Source organism: Syngnathoides biaculeatus, chromosome 3 (assembly GCF_019802595.1).
Source record: "Syngnathoides biaculeatus isolate LvHL_M chromosome 3, ASM1980259v1, whole genome shotgun sequence".
Taxonomy (NCBI): Eukaryota; Metazoa; Chordata; class Actinopteri; order Syngnathiformes; family Syngnathidae; genus Syngnathoides; species Syngnathoides biaculeatus.
The window spans coordinates 33,586,738-33,602,893 of record NC_084642.1 but is presented as its reverse complement, the minus strand read 5'-3'; the positions used below and the strand labels follow the sequence as shown (position 1 = coordinate 33,602,893).

Genomic DNA, 16,156 nt, shown 5'->3' with positions numbered 1-16,156 from the left:
GGAGGCTGTGACGGCCACCGGAGGAAGCTTCTCGCCTAGCTGTCTCCGTCGAGCGGGGAAGATGGCCGCTATGAAAATGTTAACCAGCGGAGGGCTCTTCCTGGCGCTGTGCGCGCTGGGGCTTCTCGCTATGGCCATTTGCACCGACTACTGGTACGAGACGGACGCGAGGAGGCACCGCGAGAGGTGTAAAAACTACGCCAACAAGCGCAACGACCCGGGCTACATCTACATCTCCAATCACAACCTCCCCCTCCGTATGCCTCCCAAGAGGAGAGGAGGCGGCCCGGAGGCTGCTCCTCTCTCGAGGGGCAAGCGACACTTTGTGGCCGCAGCCTCCGGGATGGAGAGTCACTGCAGTCGACAGTTCAACTCCACGGTGTCCGGCCTTTGGAGGAAATGCCACCGAGAGGGATTCGACCTTGAAACCGAGGAGCAGATTTACAAAGGTAAAAGGCGGGCGCCCGTCTTGCATGCACTGGACATTCCTATGGTCCCCAAATGTTCTGTATCTCATTTCTCATCTTTCTAGGATGCTAAGATCGCATTTGAAAGTCAGGCTGGAATGAAGGCTATCTATTGTTAGTTGTTAAAAAAAAGAGGAAGAAAAACAATAAACCTCGAGCTCACAGGGTCCAGACAAAGGTCATAGTACTGTAAACTCTCAAAAACAATCACGGTGCATTAACTCGTCTATTTTCTGTGGAGTAGCAAGAATAGAATAGATGGAATTACTTCAAACCTTCTCTAGAGGGTTCTTCTTAAAATATTGAAATAAACCATACAGCAGCCATGTTATTATGACATCACGCTGAACTTGACCAGTGACAATTGTACAAATTCTACCTTTTACTTGCACTTCAGTGACCAGGTTGACTCAAAAAAGGCTTTTTTCCCCTAATGGAATGTCGACCGCATACTGTGCATTCATTAAATTCCATGGAGGCGAGCCTCCGTAGCAGTGGTTCCCCAACTTTTTAAACCCAGTGCCACCTATTAAAAAAAAAAAACACACACATAAAATTAAATTAAAATAACCCTTAGTTTTTAGTTTTACATTAAAATGCAGTAGTATAGATAAGCCCTTGTTTCAATACAATATATATTTTGTTATCATTCATAAAATGTCTGGTTCCTCATGTCAGCTACCCAATTTGTGAAATGTTCTTTTTTTTGTCCAGAATTGTGGTTTTTTTTTTTTTTTTTTGTTGTTTTTGAGAGGGGAAACTTTTCTCTCGAACTGCAATATACCAAGGTAACGTTCACCTGAACGCAAATGCTAGGCGCAAGTTTTACAATCGATGCAAAGCTAGAGCATTAATACCGTTTAAATATATTAAAGCTTTACTAAAACAACAATTTGATTTAAAATGTATTTTATATTAAAATTTTGATAGAAATTCGAAACAGCTAAAAATTTGAAAATGGTTCTAAATAATTAAATGGAATTGTGTTGTACTAAAGAGGTAAATACAACTGAACTGTATAGGCACTGTTTATTTCACGTACTATCAGAGGGGTCCATATAATGTACTACAAGTGGAATTAGTATCACTCATTGAGAATGACTCCTCTGTTGCATACATACAATAAAATTGCAAATATACTGTATTTCAATCGGATACAGGGTGTTATCTCATTAACTAATGCAGTGGTTTCCAAACATTTTTTGCAGTGCCCCCTTTTTTAGATGAAATTATTTGTTTCATTATTTTATTTACCCCCCTCGCCCCCATACACACACACACAATAGGTTTTTAAATAAATAGCTTGCGAACATTATTCCTTGGGAATAAACTAAAACATGAACAACAAACGTAACTCCAATAATCACTGCAATGGTCACTTTTACGGTTGAAAAAAATTACACTGGCGAGGTGACCAAGCAAGCCACCAAAAATAAACAAAAACCTAATCATTTTTTTCCCTCATTAATTTATCAGGCTTGATTTCCTCCAGTCATCTGAGTGGCTGGTGTGGGCTTCTGTGCTTGGTAGTAAAATTAGCTCCATCTGCTGGGTGTAACTTAATAATGAAAAGTGTTTAAGGTAAGACCCCCCCCCCCCCAACTCATAATGCCCGGTGAACCCCCCACTTTGAACACCACTGAACGATTAACGATTGGATTAAAAGTGGTGTCTTGGATCCACATAAACAACCACTGTACACTGTTATATCGTAGAAAAGGATTTTACTTTGTGTTGTTGCATGTATTTGATAGTCATGTCAAGTGCTTAGTCTCACTATTCACACTGCATTTTTGCATTAGCTCATATGGAAATGTTGCTTTCAACAATAGACAGTGTGTTGACTCTCGTGACTGTAAACCTTAATGAAAGACAGCATTAGGTTTCCAATCCATTCCCCGAAACACATCATTGTGTATGTTTGTACAAAAGTCAATGACATGCAAAGAGATACGCAAATATCGAAAGGTGAACAAGATAATGGCAAAGCTGGTTTCAGAACTAACATGGGGCATGCAAACTTTCAGTTCTTACATCACTATTTTCTCATCTGTATTCAAACACTGGGACCAACTAGGAAGTAAGATCACATAGCAAGAAAAAGTCACATTTTGTTGTATTCAGTATTTTTACTTGGTCTCCATGATTATACAGGGATGCGTATTTGGGATTAGGGAAAACTTGTCCAACAAATTAATTGTAAATATTAAATCATCACGGCGTGATTTATGATCATGTTTTCCCTCAAGTGCAATGATAATTAAAATTATATTGTGGACAAGATTGTAATCCTCAATGGCTTTGTGGTCACTGAGCTGCCACAGCAACTCTTGAAATAAAATTTTGGGTATTTTTTTGGGATATCATTACAACGCATTCTTATGAAAATCGAGGTATTCATTGTAATCGGAGAGTGGGGAAAGTGATGTACTGTAGTAGTTTGTATTTGTCAATGTTTTGCATACCATACAGATATTTTATATTTGCTCATGGCAAAAATAATGATGTACAAATAATGTCAACATGTTTATGTATAACCATCAGTGCTAGCACTAGCTAGCAAAGATAGATAATGTTTTGTTTCATATAGTATTAAAAGTAGGTGAACATACCGCAAGCAAGCTTTGAATTAAAGTCCTCTCCCGAACACCGGTGACCACAACACGTTTTACTCCATTTTGTTCCTAAAATACACTCTTGTTGTCATCGCCGCAGTAACGAGTGTATTGGTTGCATTTGAGTTGATAAGATGAAGCCCAGTGATCGTGAAAAATACCTGCCAATATTATTCAGGCCAATAAGATTGGTGCAGTCTAGTCAATGACGTCATTGATCAGCTCTGCAAAAAACATCTACTCAGCGTTTCCTTCATGTACAATATATTTGAATCCCAAAGCTACTCTTTTTCGGCTTGTTTGTATGACCTTTGACATAGTACTGTTTATATCTGACCACCAACAAAGTTATTTTTTAAAAAAACATTGGCAATGTGGGACAGACAACATATCTTGGCAACGACAACAAGTAATGGCTGAATCAGACCACAAGACAAATTTGGTCTTTCACGATTGCACTATTTCTGACCATTGCAATAAAATTTTGTATACCACCGCATCCCGTTATTATTATTATTTTTTACAATCATTGGGCTTCATCTTGTCCACTCAAACCCAACCGTATACATTTGTGATCCTCACAACAACAACAATAATGAATTGCCCCCTGTTTATAAGTCCAAAATGGGGAAAATGGGTGTTGATGGTCACTGGTGCTCGGGAGAGGACGTCCGTTTAAGGCTTGCTTCAGAAATGTTCACAGACTTTTAATATGATAACGCTTTAAGATGATGACAAAATGTTTCGTATCCTAGCAAGCTAATGCTAGCACTAGTAGTTATAAACGAACATGCAGGCGTTCTCAAATAATGCTCTAAAGTTTTGGTGCGTATGAAGTTATTTAATTATCCATCGATCCATTTTCAGAGCCACTTATCCTTACCAGGGTTGCGGGAGTGCTGGAGCCAATCCCAGCTGTCATGGGGCAGGAGGAAGGGTACTTCCTGAACTGGTTCCCAGCCAATCGCAGTTATTTAATTAGAATAAAGTAATTTAATTACAGTAAATCAGCACCCATTATTCCTGTCATGTTGAGTGTTGGTGTGACCTTAGTGATAAGAATACGTAATCTGACCAGAGCAGCGATTTCCAACCTTTATGGAGCCAAGGTACATATTTTACAATTGAAACGGCACGCCAACAAGCAAAAATGTCACAAATAGTGGATCCATTAATTATGTATGTACTTCCTGCCATCTAGTAAAAGACCATTTAGTTGTTCTGTCTGTCACTATACCTTACTGGCATAAATAGATGAACAAAGATAATGTTTATTGTATTTTGTTTTTCGCTATTAAGTACACAAGTCGGTGATGAGTTATCTTTTTTTAAAACTTGCTGATCGGCCTAAAACATCCTGGTTATGTAAAACCCAGTGTTTGTGTGTTGTTATTGTAATCCCTAACATGTTGAAAATATATTTTGTTTTTCTGCAAAATTTTAAACGGTACAAGCACAGGTATTAAAACATTTTTTACCCATTTTCTATTGTACAGTAGACTCCAATGTTTAATGGTGGTATTTTTTTTCTTTCCCATGCTTACAGTATTTGCATTTTTTTTTAAATCTGAACGCCTGCTTATCATTTTTTTTCTAAATGACCTTTTTGGGGGTCAGGGAGGAGTTAATGGGAATTATATTCAGTGTCAATTTTTGGTATTGGCTGTCAGGACTGGTCCTTATCTTCCATAAATAGCGGAGCACCAATGTATCGGTTGTCTGTAATGACACGTGCAAAAGATGTAGAAAAGTTGTAACTATTTGGAACACTTTTTATTCTTATGAATTCTGGGTATATTCATGACCCGTTTATCACTTTTTTCTTGTTTCACCAGGAATAATACAAAGATGTACTCCAGTAAACTACCACTACACTTCGTCGAGCCTTCCACGAAATGTACCCATCAACATTACAAAGACCATACGACAGGATGAATGGCATGCTCTTCGTGAGTAAAAATTAGTTGTATTTCGATGTAAAGTTGTGGGATTGACACTTGTGTTCTTTCATATGCATTTTTATTTGGCTTTGAGCATGTTGTACCATAGAATGTGATGACCAATGCCTCCTTTGAATTGAAACAATATTTTTTTTTTGTTTCTCTGACATTAAGGAGTTTAAAGTTTTTTTTTTCTCTTTGCCCATGTTATCCTTAACCAAATGAAAAAAAATGCTGTATCCATTCATGTTTTTCCTATGCTCTCACCCCGTGGGGTCAAAATGAGCACAAGAACGGTCAGCAAAATTCCCAGAATCACATGGGAACCCTTGTGAATGACCTGCAAAGAGCTGGTACCAAAGTAACAAAGGTTTCCATCAATAACCCATCAACCCACCAGGAAATCAAATTCTGCAGTGCCAGACATGCCCCCCTGATGGGCCTGGACATGTAGTGGCTTGCTAGAGAGCATTTGAATGATTTAGAAGAAAACTGGTAGAATGTCATGGGTCAGATGAAACCAAAATGTAACTTTTTGGCAACAAAAGCGTTTGGAGGAAAAATTGAGTGTTGCATCCAAAGAACACCTGATCTTCTGTGAAGGGTGAAGGGTGGAAACATCATGCTCTGGGGCAGTTTTTCTGCAAAGGGACCATGGCGACGGATCTTTGTCAAGGAAAGTAATAACTGGGCCTTGTATTGTGAGAGTTTGAGTAAAAACCTCTTTCCATCAGCAAGGGCATTGAAACCGAAACATGGCTGGTTCTTTCAACATGACTGTGATCCAAACACAGGGCCTGGGCAACAGAGGAGTGGATTTGTAAAAATCCTCCCAAGGTCCTGCAGTCGCTTAGCCAGTCTCCAGAACTCAACCCCATAGAAATTCTTTGCGTGGAATTGAAAATCTGTGTTGCCAAGCAACAGCCCTAAAACATCACTGCTTTAGAGGAGATCTACATGGAGGAATGGGCCAAAATACCAGCCACCATTTGAAAACCTCATGAACACTAAGAGAAAACGTTTGACCTCAGTCATTGTCTGTCAAGTTATTGAGCAAATTCTTATTTTGCACCAAAATTTGTTAAAAATCACACCGTAATTTTCTGGATTCTTTTTCCTAATTTTATCTCTTATAGGAGATAGAGAGGCCCTGTAGCTCAGTGGTTAGTGGTCAGGAGACGTATACCTATGTTGAAAATTCCAGGCCTCTCTCATCTTTCTAAGTCGGAGAACATGTACAATTGGTGGCCTACTTTTCTACTTTTCTGCCCCACTGTAAGATGGCAGAAATCTGCCAGACAACAGCCAATCATTTCCTGCTCTACTTCTGTTTGCAATTCTAGGGAGTAAACAGAATCCAGTTGGCGCATCCCATAGCAAGCTTGAGACTCCCCATTGGACTCAGACATCCTGACACGGAGCAGGCTGCATAGGCAGCGACCACTCCTTGCCCCCACTCCGGAATGCACGTTCCCAACATTGTTTGTGTGGCGGTGGCTCCAAAGTGTCATATAACGATGCTATTATATAGTTAATTTGTGAGGGATGTCTGAAGACACTGTTTATTCAGTTGAAGAATTACCGTCCCAGAGATTATGTGGAAGGCATAAACATGCGACTGCATGGAGAACTGCCTCATTACTGCCAGCACAGGTAGCATTAGCAGCTAGCCAGTGCTAGCGGTGAGGACACCAGACCAAAGCACAACAATCATTGATTGTGTCATGTAGGGCTGCAACGAACACTCAAATCTTTCCAAGTACTTCAAATGCAAAAATTGTTTGAGGGATTTTCTCTGCCTTGGGGATCCACTTATTTAACCCATTCACTGCCAGCCCACCTTACTTGATTGAGTTTAATACTGCATCTGCAATAATATGTGTACACATTTAAGGGCAGTCGGGTGTAGTGTGACCAAAATGTACTGAAAAGTCAGTCTTGGATAAGACACTGTTGGCATAAGTTTTGGTTTATGGCACCTTGTAAATTTTCTTGTTCTTGAGTTTCCGCGAGTTTAATAAAGTAACTGAAAATGCAGTGGCGACTCCCTTCTTACTCGACCACTTCTGAGGCCATTACAGTAGTCTACTACGGGAATATACAGTTGCCTGTTGATCGCAGAAAAGAGGTAACTGTCAAGCTGAGACATCTCAGTGTTAAACAACCACCAAAGTTGTATCATTCCTGCCCTAAAAAACTATGTATTCCCACAGTTGTGGAGTGTTTTTATTTATAAACATAATGAAAAAAAAAACCAAAGAAATGCCATTTTATGTTTGTTGTTTTTCAGGGGAAAATCGTAATATTTCTGAGGTACACAATTTGCATTGGTGTTCTTATCGGATGTAACTATAATTGGAGTAATCGCGGTTGTTTAAATGTTTGTAACATGTTCATGTCTTCTTGCAGATCTAAGAAGAATGACGGCTGGCTTCGTTGGCATGGCTGTCTCCATAATTCTTTTTGGCTGGATAATTGGAGTGCTGGGATGCTACCAACAGCATGACCTCATGCAATATGTGGCCGGCCTACTTTTTCTCATGGGAGGTAGCGTGGAAATATTTGCCCACATTCACACAAATACCAACCAGCCAGAATATTATGACCACATGCTCAATATAATGACATCCCAAATAAGCAGCCGTTAAAATGTTTATAATGTTCAGTTTTGATTCACATTTTCAGAGAAATGTATTTCACCATATTTTCATTATTGTGATTGTAATATATATTGGTGTCCAACTGTACTGCATGATATTAATAGGTGTTCCTTTTTCTGTGACTCAGTAACGAGGTTTGAGACATTCCCATTTCAGGCTCCCCTCCCACTCCCCCCCAAAAAGAGATTTTTAATTTAACCTCACATTTACTCTGTTGTTTTAAGTTGATCCTATGCTGAAAAAAATGAATACTGGTGAAGTCTCAACACTAAAAAAAAAAAAAAAAAAAAAAAAAGCATCTGAGCACAATGACCTGAAGCCATGTCTGGATAGGTTCCACCTCATTTGCCCATGTTGAAATTGAATTACAATAAATTTTAATTAATTGGGGCGGCACGGTGGTTCTGCTGGTAAAGCGTTGGCCTCACAGTTCTGATGTCCCGGGTTCAATCCTGGACCAGCCTGTGTGGAATTTGCATGTTCTCCCCGTGCCTCCGTGGGTTTTCTCCGGGCACTCCGGTTTCCTCCCACATCCCAAAAACATGCAACATTAATTGTACACTCTAAATTGCCACTAGGTGTGATTGTGAGTGTGACTATTTGTCTCTATGTGCCCTGCGATTGGCTGGCAACCAGTTCAGGGTGTAACCTGCCTCCTGCCTGTTGACAGCTGGTATAGGCTCCAGCACTCCCCGCGACCCTAGTGAGGATAAGTGACAAACAAAATGGATGGATGGATGAAATTAATTGAATCAAAAATTGGACAGCACAACACAACCACAGTAGCACGATGCACTGGACCCCCTGCATGATTTTTTTTGCCTCCTCACCCCTACAACATTGCGGTCGTCCACAGCAACCTCTCTACGTGCGCTGCGCATGGGTGCACACGTCAGAGACATCCATTCATCCTTTACTGCTTATCCTCCCTCGAGTGTGCTGGGGCCTCCCAGATGACTTTGGAGGAGGCGGCGTCATAGACCGTAAACTGGTCGCCAACCATTTGCAGACCAGAAGAAGCACCACCAACAACCAATAACAGTCACATTCCCATTGACTGTGGAAATAGAATATAGTTGATCAAAATCGCTCATTTTATCAGATAACATATTCTTCAAAATCGCTCATTTTATCAGATAACAGATTCTGGGGAATAAATTGGTGTCATTCTTTTACTTAGTATCCTTCAGCCACTTATTACGGATGCTTTTAGTTAACGGAGCAGTCTGTGGGCTATACCAAAATTGTGTTCGCCCAATGCAGAAAAAAAGGAAGGAAACAAATTTGAAGATACTTATTGTATTGCTACGTGTGCAAATGTTTGGCCACTTATAAAACGACCTTGGCGTTTCATTATTATGCTACAGTTTCATGATGACTAAGTGATTCTGATGAGGACACCAAAAACACTCCAAAGTGATCCATCTGTCCATTCTCTGAACTGCTTATCCTCACTAGTGTCGTGGGTGTGCTGGCGCCTAAGTCAGCTGACTTTGCGCGAGAGTCTAGGTCAGGGTTTGGGAACCTTTTCAACTGAGAGAGCCATAAAGGCCAAATATTGTAAAATGTAATTTCAAAAGAGCAATACAGTATTTTAAAAACTAAGTACGTGTCTATTTGCACATTTATATAAGACCAACACTTTTAGAGTACAATAAGTCTCAAGCTAACCAATGATGACAAAGCACTTTTCACCATTTAATGCGACTTCTCGTGCTGCACGGTTTTGCTGATGGCTTTTTAGTTTGTTTTGTACGTTGTTAGATTACGCTTCATGCATACAGACATTAAGACTTCCATCTGTTAATCGTGAACATAATTCAATTCAATTTGCCATCATGCTGGTGAAGAGTTCTTGCAGACAAAGGCATGTCTTTTATTCGTTTGATTATCTTGTCTTTATGCGAAGTTGGCAAAATGTTATTTGGTAACGTCGAGTACGAATGGTTTGTCATACTCCCCAATTTAAACACACAGCAGAATCCTCCCATCTCCACGAAGGTTGTCCATTCTTCTTGAAACTTCAGTGCTCATATTTTTTCCCTGAGCGACCTTTGTCAAAAGCTTTTCCATAATTAGTTGTTCCGACACGATCGGCTTTAGACCCTTCTTCATCTGTGAACTTCAACTACCATGCAAAAACTATGGCAACCCCACTAGGCCAAACTCTCTCTGCGTCATTTGCGCTGAATACCACACCAAACTACGGCAACTCCACTCGGACATACCTTCTCTGCACGACAGAAAACGCATGTGCAGTATGTTTTGATGAGGGCTCCGCGAGCCATATGCTACCACCAAAAGAGCCAGGTATGGCTCATGAGCCATAGGTTCCCGACCCCTTGTCTAGGTACTGTACACCCAGAACTCGTTGCCAGCCAATTGCAGGGAACAAATTACGGTGGCTTGAAAGTGCAAAATGAAAAACAAAAGACAATGCCACTGAAACAAATAAACACACAGCCATACACACTCACATTCGTATCAACGGGTAATTTAACATCTGCAATGAACCGTGCCTGCATGGGTTTCCTCTGGACACTCCTGTTTCCTCCCGCATCCCAAAAACATGCATTAATTGGAGATTCTAAATTGCCCCTAGGAGTGATTGTGAGTGCGACTGTTTGGCTGGCAACCAGTTCAGGGTGTACCCTGCCCTGACCTTATCTAATTTAATATGCACTGTATGGGGTGGCATGAAGAATGTTGCGCACAGTTGTTTTTAATTTATTTTTTCTCTCTAAAGGTGAGTTGAGGACTTTCATTTAGATCAAACTCGTGCTTCACTCCCATATTGTGGCATCTTGATGCTAAGGAACGCTAGCCCGTTTTAATGGCGCCTTGTGACTTGATTCGGGTTAGACGTCTTAACCCAAAAAAATGCTCCATATAAATACCTCAGTCGTTATAATCGGGCTGCATCCAAATTTTCTATGTAGCGGTAACTTCCAGTTCTATTTGCATGGTTATAATTACACGTTACCTCTACCATTAAGGTTCTCCTTCTGTTAGGACGTCACAAAACACTCCTACAGAGAGGCAAACAGACTTGTGGAGATGTTCACTCAGTTGAAGTCGCACTAGATTTGCTTATGTCTCATCATGTTGTGCCTGATGAGGGATTTAATGACAGATTTTTTTTTTACTTTTGAGGCCATTCCAGAATGTCCAACTTTTGGCCATTCTGACCATGGAGCTATCCAGACACAGGATGATTTTGTGTGTTTGCATCACATCAATTTCCAAAAAGACACGTATCACTGTATTCATGAACTTGACAACAATGTACTTGGTCCATGTATACAACCAGTGAATGTTTCTTCTCCTCACACAGGAACATGCTGCATCATCTCCTTGTGCACATGTGTGGCCGGAATCAACTTTGAGTTATCCCGCTACCCTCGCTACATGTACAGCCTTCCCGAGGACATTAGCCACGGCTATGGCTGGTCCATGTTTTGTGCCTGGGGCGGCCTCGGCCTTACTTTGCTGGCTGGGTTCCTCTGCACCTTGGCCCCCTCCCTGAGCACGCCGGTCCGCACGACGCCTCACAAGCCGCGCCATGAGAATGGAACCGTGTGACAGCGCCGGGCCACTAACCCATTGAGCGCACAAACTGAACCCTTCAAAACTTTGATGTTGAAATTGACAACCATTTTTGTCTGCTCACCTTCTCACCACACCCTCAATATTGCCAACCCTCTCAGTGTTCATAGTGCCTGAGTTGTGAGAACACACATTCTGGAACAAAGAACTAACAGACTTGTAACACAATTTCTTGAACCCCTCCAAAATGAACTCCGGGGACACCAAGAGTGCAACCTAACGTCTGAGAGGCGCTTTGGCTCTCGTTACACAATGTTTTTTTTTTTTTTTTTTTTTTTTTTTAGGATCCTCTCTTTTTGACATGCTGATTTTATGGCAATCTGAAGGTGACTGTTTTCCAATGGTGCTCTCCTGAATCCATTTGCTACACACAGTCCGACAGGCACGTTCAAACCCATGCAGCTTTTCCACGTTGTCAGCTGTTGAATCATGAGGAAAACCATCCAAATGCAGAAAATCACATACTGTAAATTGAGGCTAGAACATCCCCGTCAGCCCTGCTCTTTTTTGAATAAAGTGATGTGCGCTGTTATTGTTGGGGGGGGGAGCGAAATCTGGCAATGAGTGCTCATTGCTTCCTGTTAATGTAGCACAATGATATCAAACCTTGGCCCTGACCGTGGCCGATGTCTGCGTTCTTTGCTGGATGAACCAAGTGGTGTAGGCAGCACCAAAAAATGCACATGACTAAATTTGCATCAAAAAGCAGACCATTTGATCATCTCTTAAAAGATTTGTGTGAGTAAGTAGTGTATGTGTGTACAATTGCATCTCTTTGTAGACTAAGGTACATTATTTATATAAAGTAGATGTTGAATAAGGTTGTTTATGTCTGTTTGTATTGAAACAAGGATGCCTGACAGTATGGAAGCGCATGCTCAGCGAGATGGCGGTAAAAATTTTCGCTCGAGGGATGATTCTGCGGTAGGGTTTAGCCACAATGATGGCATTTCGAATTTGTTGTGGTGAGGAGGAACCGAAATGTGTAACTGGTGAGCTATGACTTCATGCTGCTGTGCTCTTACATTTCTTGACCAAGCCAGTTGTTTGCTGACAGCTGAATGGTAACGTGACATGAGACCAATAAGAAGGCAGATTGCAGATTGAGAAACTGGAGTTGCGTTGTTTACACTCACGATTGGTCATCCTTTTTAGAGTACTTTTCTTGAGGAAATAGTGTAGCGGTATTTTAGTGTTGCCACTAGATTTAAAAAAAAAATGAAAACATTGGCCTGTCTCCTACTGCCTTGACCCAAAACATGCTCCCTGACACCTGAAAAAAAGTGGAGCCAGCAACAGTCTTTTTTTTTTTTTTACACAAAAGTACAATTTTAAATGTACTGTTGCACATGTAATCATTTGTCATCAGATGCTGGAATCCTAGGATTTGTTCCATCACTTCTTTCATGCATAATTCCAACTTTGACCCAAGACCCAATGGATACATTTCTTCCTAATGCCCACATTTGCAAAACAAAATGAACAATAACGTTGACATCTACAATGCCTAAATAATGTTTGCATCAGTAAATATTTGTATCACTATGACATTGTTCATAGTCATGATATTTTATGAGAAAATAAGGATGTGTTTTCCAAGCTTCAACAGCAATGAGGAATTTCAAACTGAAATTAGATATTTTTTTAAATGTTTAATTTATGGATATCAATCATAATCCAATTTTATCATTAAAAACTCAAATTTTGGTTGGATAGTCTCTACATGATGCTGCATTAACCATTAAATCAGGGGTATCAAACTCATTTTCATCGTGGGCCACGCTGTAGTTACGGTTTCTGTCAGAGGACTATTGTGACTGAAACCATGAAAATATTTAATTGACCCATCATATTTAGACATTATATTTACCAACTAGTTTTAGAATCAGAAGTCAAATGTAATGGGTTTTTCAACTATTGTTGATGTTTGGTAAGACAAAAATGCTTGCAATATCTCAACGTCATCATTTAAGATATAATAGTTTGAAATTTTAGTTCAAATTGGATCAAAAATCATGGAAGTTGATGTACATGTTTTGCCTTCACCGGCCACATAAAATCATGTAGTGGGCCGCATCTGGACCCCGACCCTTGAGTTTGACACCTGTGCATTAACTAAATAAGCAAAGATTTTGGTAAATGTCAGTGCTGTCAATTTTAGGACGGCAGTGGCATAATTCTGGGTGGCGATACATTCGAATTTGATCAAAACTGTACAGGCCAATTTAAAACAAAAATGTGTGCCTACTTGATATTAAACTAAATACCTTACAGAATGTTGACTTGAACCAAACTTATGCAGGCCCCGACCCAAAGTTTGGCAAACACATCTCTAACGAGAAAAAGATGCATCTGAGTATTTTATATGCATTATTTTCTTGTGCAAAACAAGTTACATTAAAAAAGTGATGGAACAGTTAAGGAACAATTCTTTCATAAGTATATGAGTTGCAAATTTCCTATTGCACAAGACCAACTTGACATTCACAGAATTGAATAGCAGACTTGTGTATAAAGGAGATTCAGTACCATTTTTTTGTGGTGCAAACATTTAAACTTTGCTCCCGGTCACCAAAATACTCAAGTTTAAAAATGTAGTGAGATGAGTCATATGATATATTATCAGATATGTCAGTTAACTTAAAAAAAAAAAAGGTATTATAATGTGTGTTGACACTAAATGTGATGTTCAGTCCTTTTCACATTGCCAAACCACGACAAGAATTCAGATCTCAACTGAAGCATGATCGATAACCATGTCTTGTTCAATCTTTGCACATTGTTGGTTCTATTAAAAGTCGACGTGGACAGACTGACAAAGTACGTTTTTGCAAGGTGACGAATGACATCAAAAAGGTTAAGAGCATGTGATGCACACTGCGTTGTGTCTTTAACATTCTAGGTTTACAGTGAAGGAAATACATATTTGAACACCCTGCTATATTGGAGCTTCTCCCACTTAGAAATCATGGAGGGGTCTGAAATTTTCATCGTAGGTGCATGTCCGCTGTGAGAGAGATAATCTAAAAAGAAAAATCCAGAAGTCAGTGTATGATTTTTTTTAACGATTTATTTGTGTGATACAGGTGCAAATAAGTATTTGAACACCTGAGAAAACCAATGTTAATATTTGGTACAGCAGCCTTTGTTTGCAATTACAGAGGTCAAACGTTTCCTGTAGTTGGTCACCAGGTTTGCACACACTGCAGGAGGGATTTTGGCCCACTCCTCCACACAGATCTTCTGTAGATCAGACAGGTTTCTGGTCTATCGCTGAGAAACACGGAATTTCAGCTCCCTCCAAATATTTTCTATTTGGTTTGCGTCTAGAGACTGGCTAGGCCACGCCAGAGCCTTGACATGCTTCTTACAGAGCCACACCTTGGTTTTCCTGGCTGTGTGCTCCGGGTCACTGTCATGTTGAAAGACCCAGCCACGACCCATCTTCAATGCTCTGACTGAGGGAAAGAGGTTGTTCCCCAAAATCTCCCAATACATGGCCGCGGTTATCCTCTCCTTAATACAATGCAGTCGTCCTGTCCCATGTGCAGAAAACACCCCCAAACTATGAGGCTACCGCCCCCATGCTTCACAATAGGGATGGTGTTCTTGGGATGGAACTCATCATTCATCTTCTTCCAAACACGGTTAGTAGAAATATGACCAAAACGTTCCATTTTGGTCTCATCTGACAGTAAAACTTTCTCCCATTACTCCTCTGTATCATACAAATGGTCATTGGCAAACTTAAGACGGGCCTTGACATGTGCTGGTTTAAGCAAGAGAACCTTCCATGGCATGCATGATTTCAAACCATGACGTCTTCGTGTATTACCAACAGTCACCTTGGAAATGGTGCTCCCAGCTCTTTTCAGGTCATTGACCAAGTCCTGTCGTGTAGTCCTGGGCTGATGCCTCACCTCTCTAAGGATCATTGAGACCCCACGAGGTGATATCTTGCATGGGGCTCCACTCTGATTGAAATTGAGCGTCATGTTTAGCGTCTTCCATTTTCTAATGATTGCTCCAACAGTGGACCTTTTTTCACCAAGCTGATTGGCAATTTCTCCGTAGCCCTTACAAACCGTGTGCAGTTGTACAATTTTGTCTCTGGTGTCTTTGGACAGCTCTTTGGTCTTGGCAATATTACAAGTTTGAGTCTTATTGATTGTATTGGACAGGTGTCTCTATGCAGCTAACAACTTCACACAGGAACATCAGGTGATTCAGGATAATACATGAAGTGGAGGTGGACTTTTCAAGGCGGACTAACAGGTCTTTGAGGGTCAGAGTTCTAGCTGATAGACTGGTGTTCAAATACGTATTTGCAGCTGTATCATACAAATAAATCGTTAAAAAAAATCCTACATTGTGATTTCTGGACTTTCCTTTTTAGATTATCTCTCTCACAGTAGAGATGTACTTACGATGAATATTTCAGACCCCTCCATGATTTCTAAGTGGGAGAACTTGCAACATAGCAGGGTCTTCAAATACTCATTCTTTCCACTGTATACCACCACATTGTGTTGTCATGAAAAGTCAGTTCAAACTAGTATTGTGAAAATATGATGGCAGTAGCAAGCGCGTGAATCATGAACATTTCTCGTCAGTCCCTTGAGTCAATCAAGATCACCACTAAAACGTGCTGGTAATAGATGTCTACAAGGAGGACTTACTCGTAATGTGAACACCTTGAGATGATGGAAGCAATACTGCACACATTTTTTCGCATACTTTGTGGTTCGCAGTCTGCCCCCTTTCTTTCTTTCTTTTATTTGATGTGCTACAACTTTACATCAGATGGGGATTATTAAGCACATCTTTCTATCCCCTATGTCAATTTGTGACATTTGCCACATATCGAA

General features: G+C 40.4%; 1 protein-coding gene across 1 annotated transcript; it reads left to right on the top strand.

Annotated features, from left to right (window-relative positions):
• tmem276b (transmembrane protein 276b) lies at positions 1 to 11,935 on the top strand. The gene is made up of 4 exons (XM_061814178.1): positions 1 to 449; positions 4,918 to 5,031; positions 7,432 to 7,569; positions 11,017 to 11,935. Exons 1-4 carry the CDS (start codon positions 62 to 64, stop codon positions 11,262 to 11,264), a joined length of 888 nt encoding a protein of 295 aa, XP_061670162.1. The 5' UTR covers positions 1 to 61; the 3' UTR covers positions 11,265 to 11,935.
• Positions 11,936 to 16,156: the final 4,221 nt, after the last annotated feature.

What these genes read in the sequence shown, in the direction of transcription:
- tmem276b (XM_061814178.1), top strand. Translation starts at nt 62, where the DNA reads ATGGCCGCTATGAAAATGTTAACCAGCGGAGGGCTCTTCCTGGCGCTG. An exon ending in CGAGGAGCAGATTTACAAAG is followed by an intron (nt 450 to 4,917) that starts GTAAAAGGCGGG and finishes TTGTTTCACCAG; the next exon opens with GAATAATACAAAGATGTACT. An exon ending in CCTACTTTTTCTCATGGGAG is followed by an intron (nt 7,570 to 11,016) that starts GTAGCGTGGAAA and finishes CTCCTCACACAG; the next exon opens with GAACATGCTGCATCATCTCC.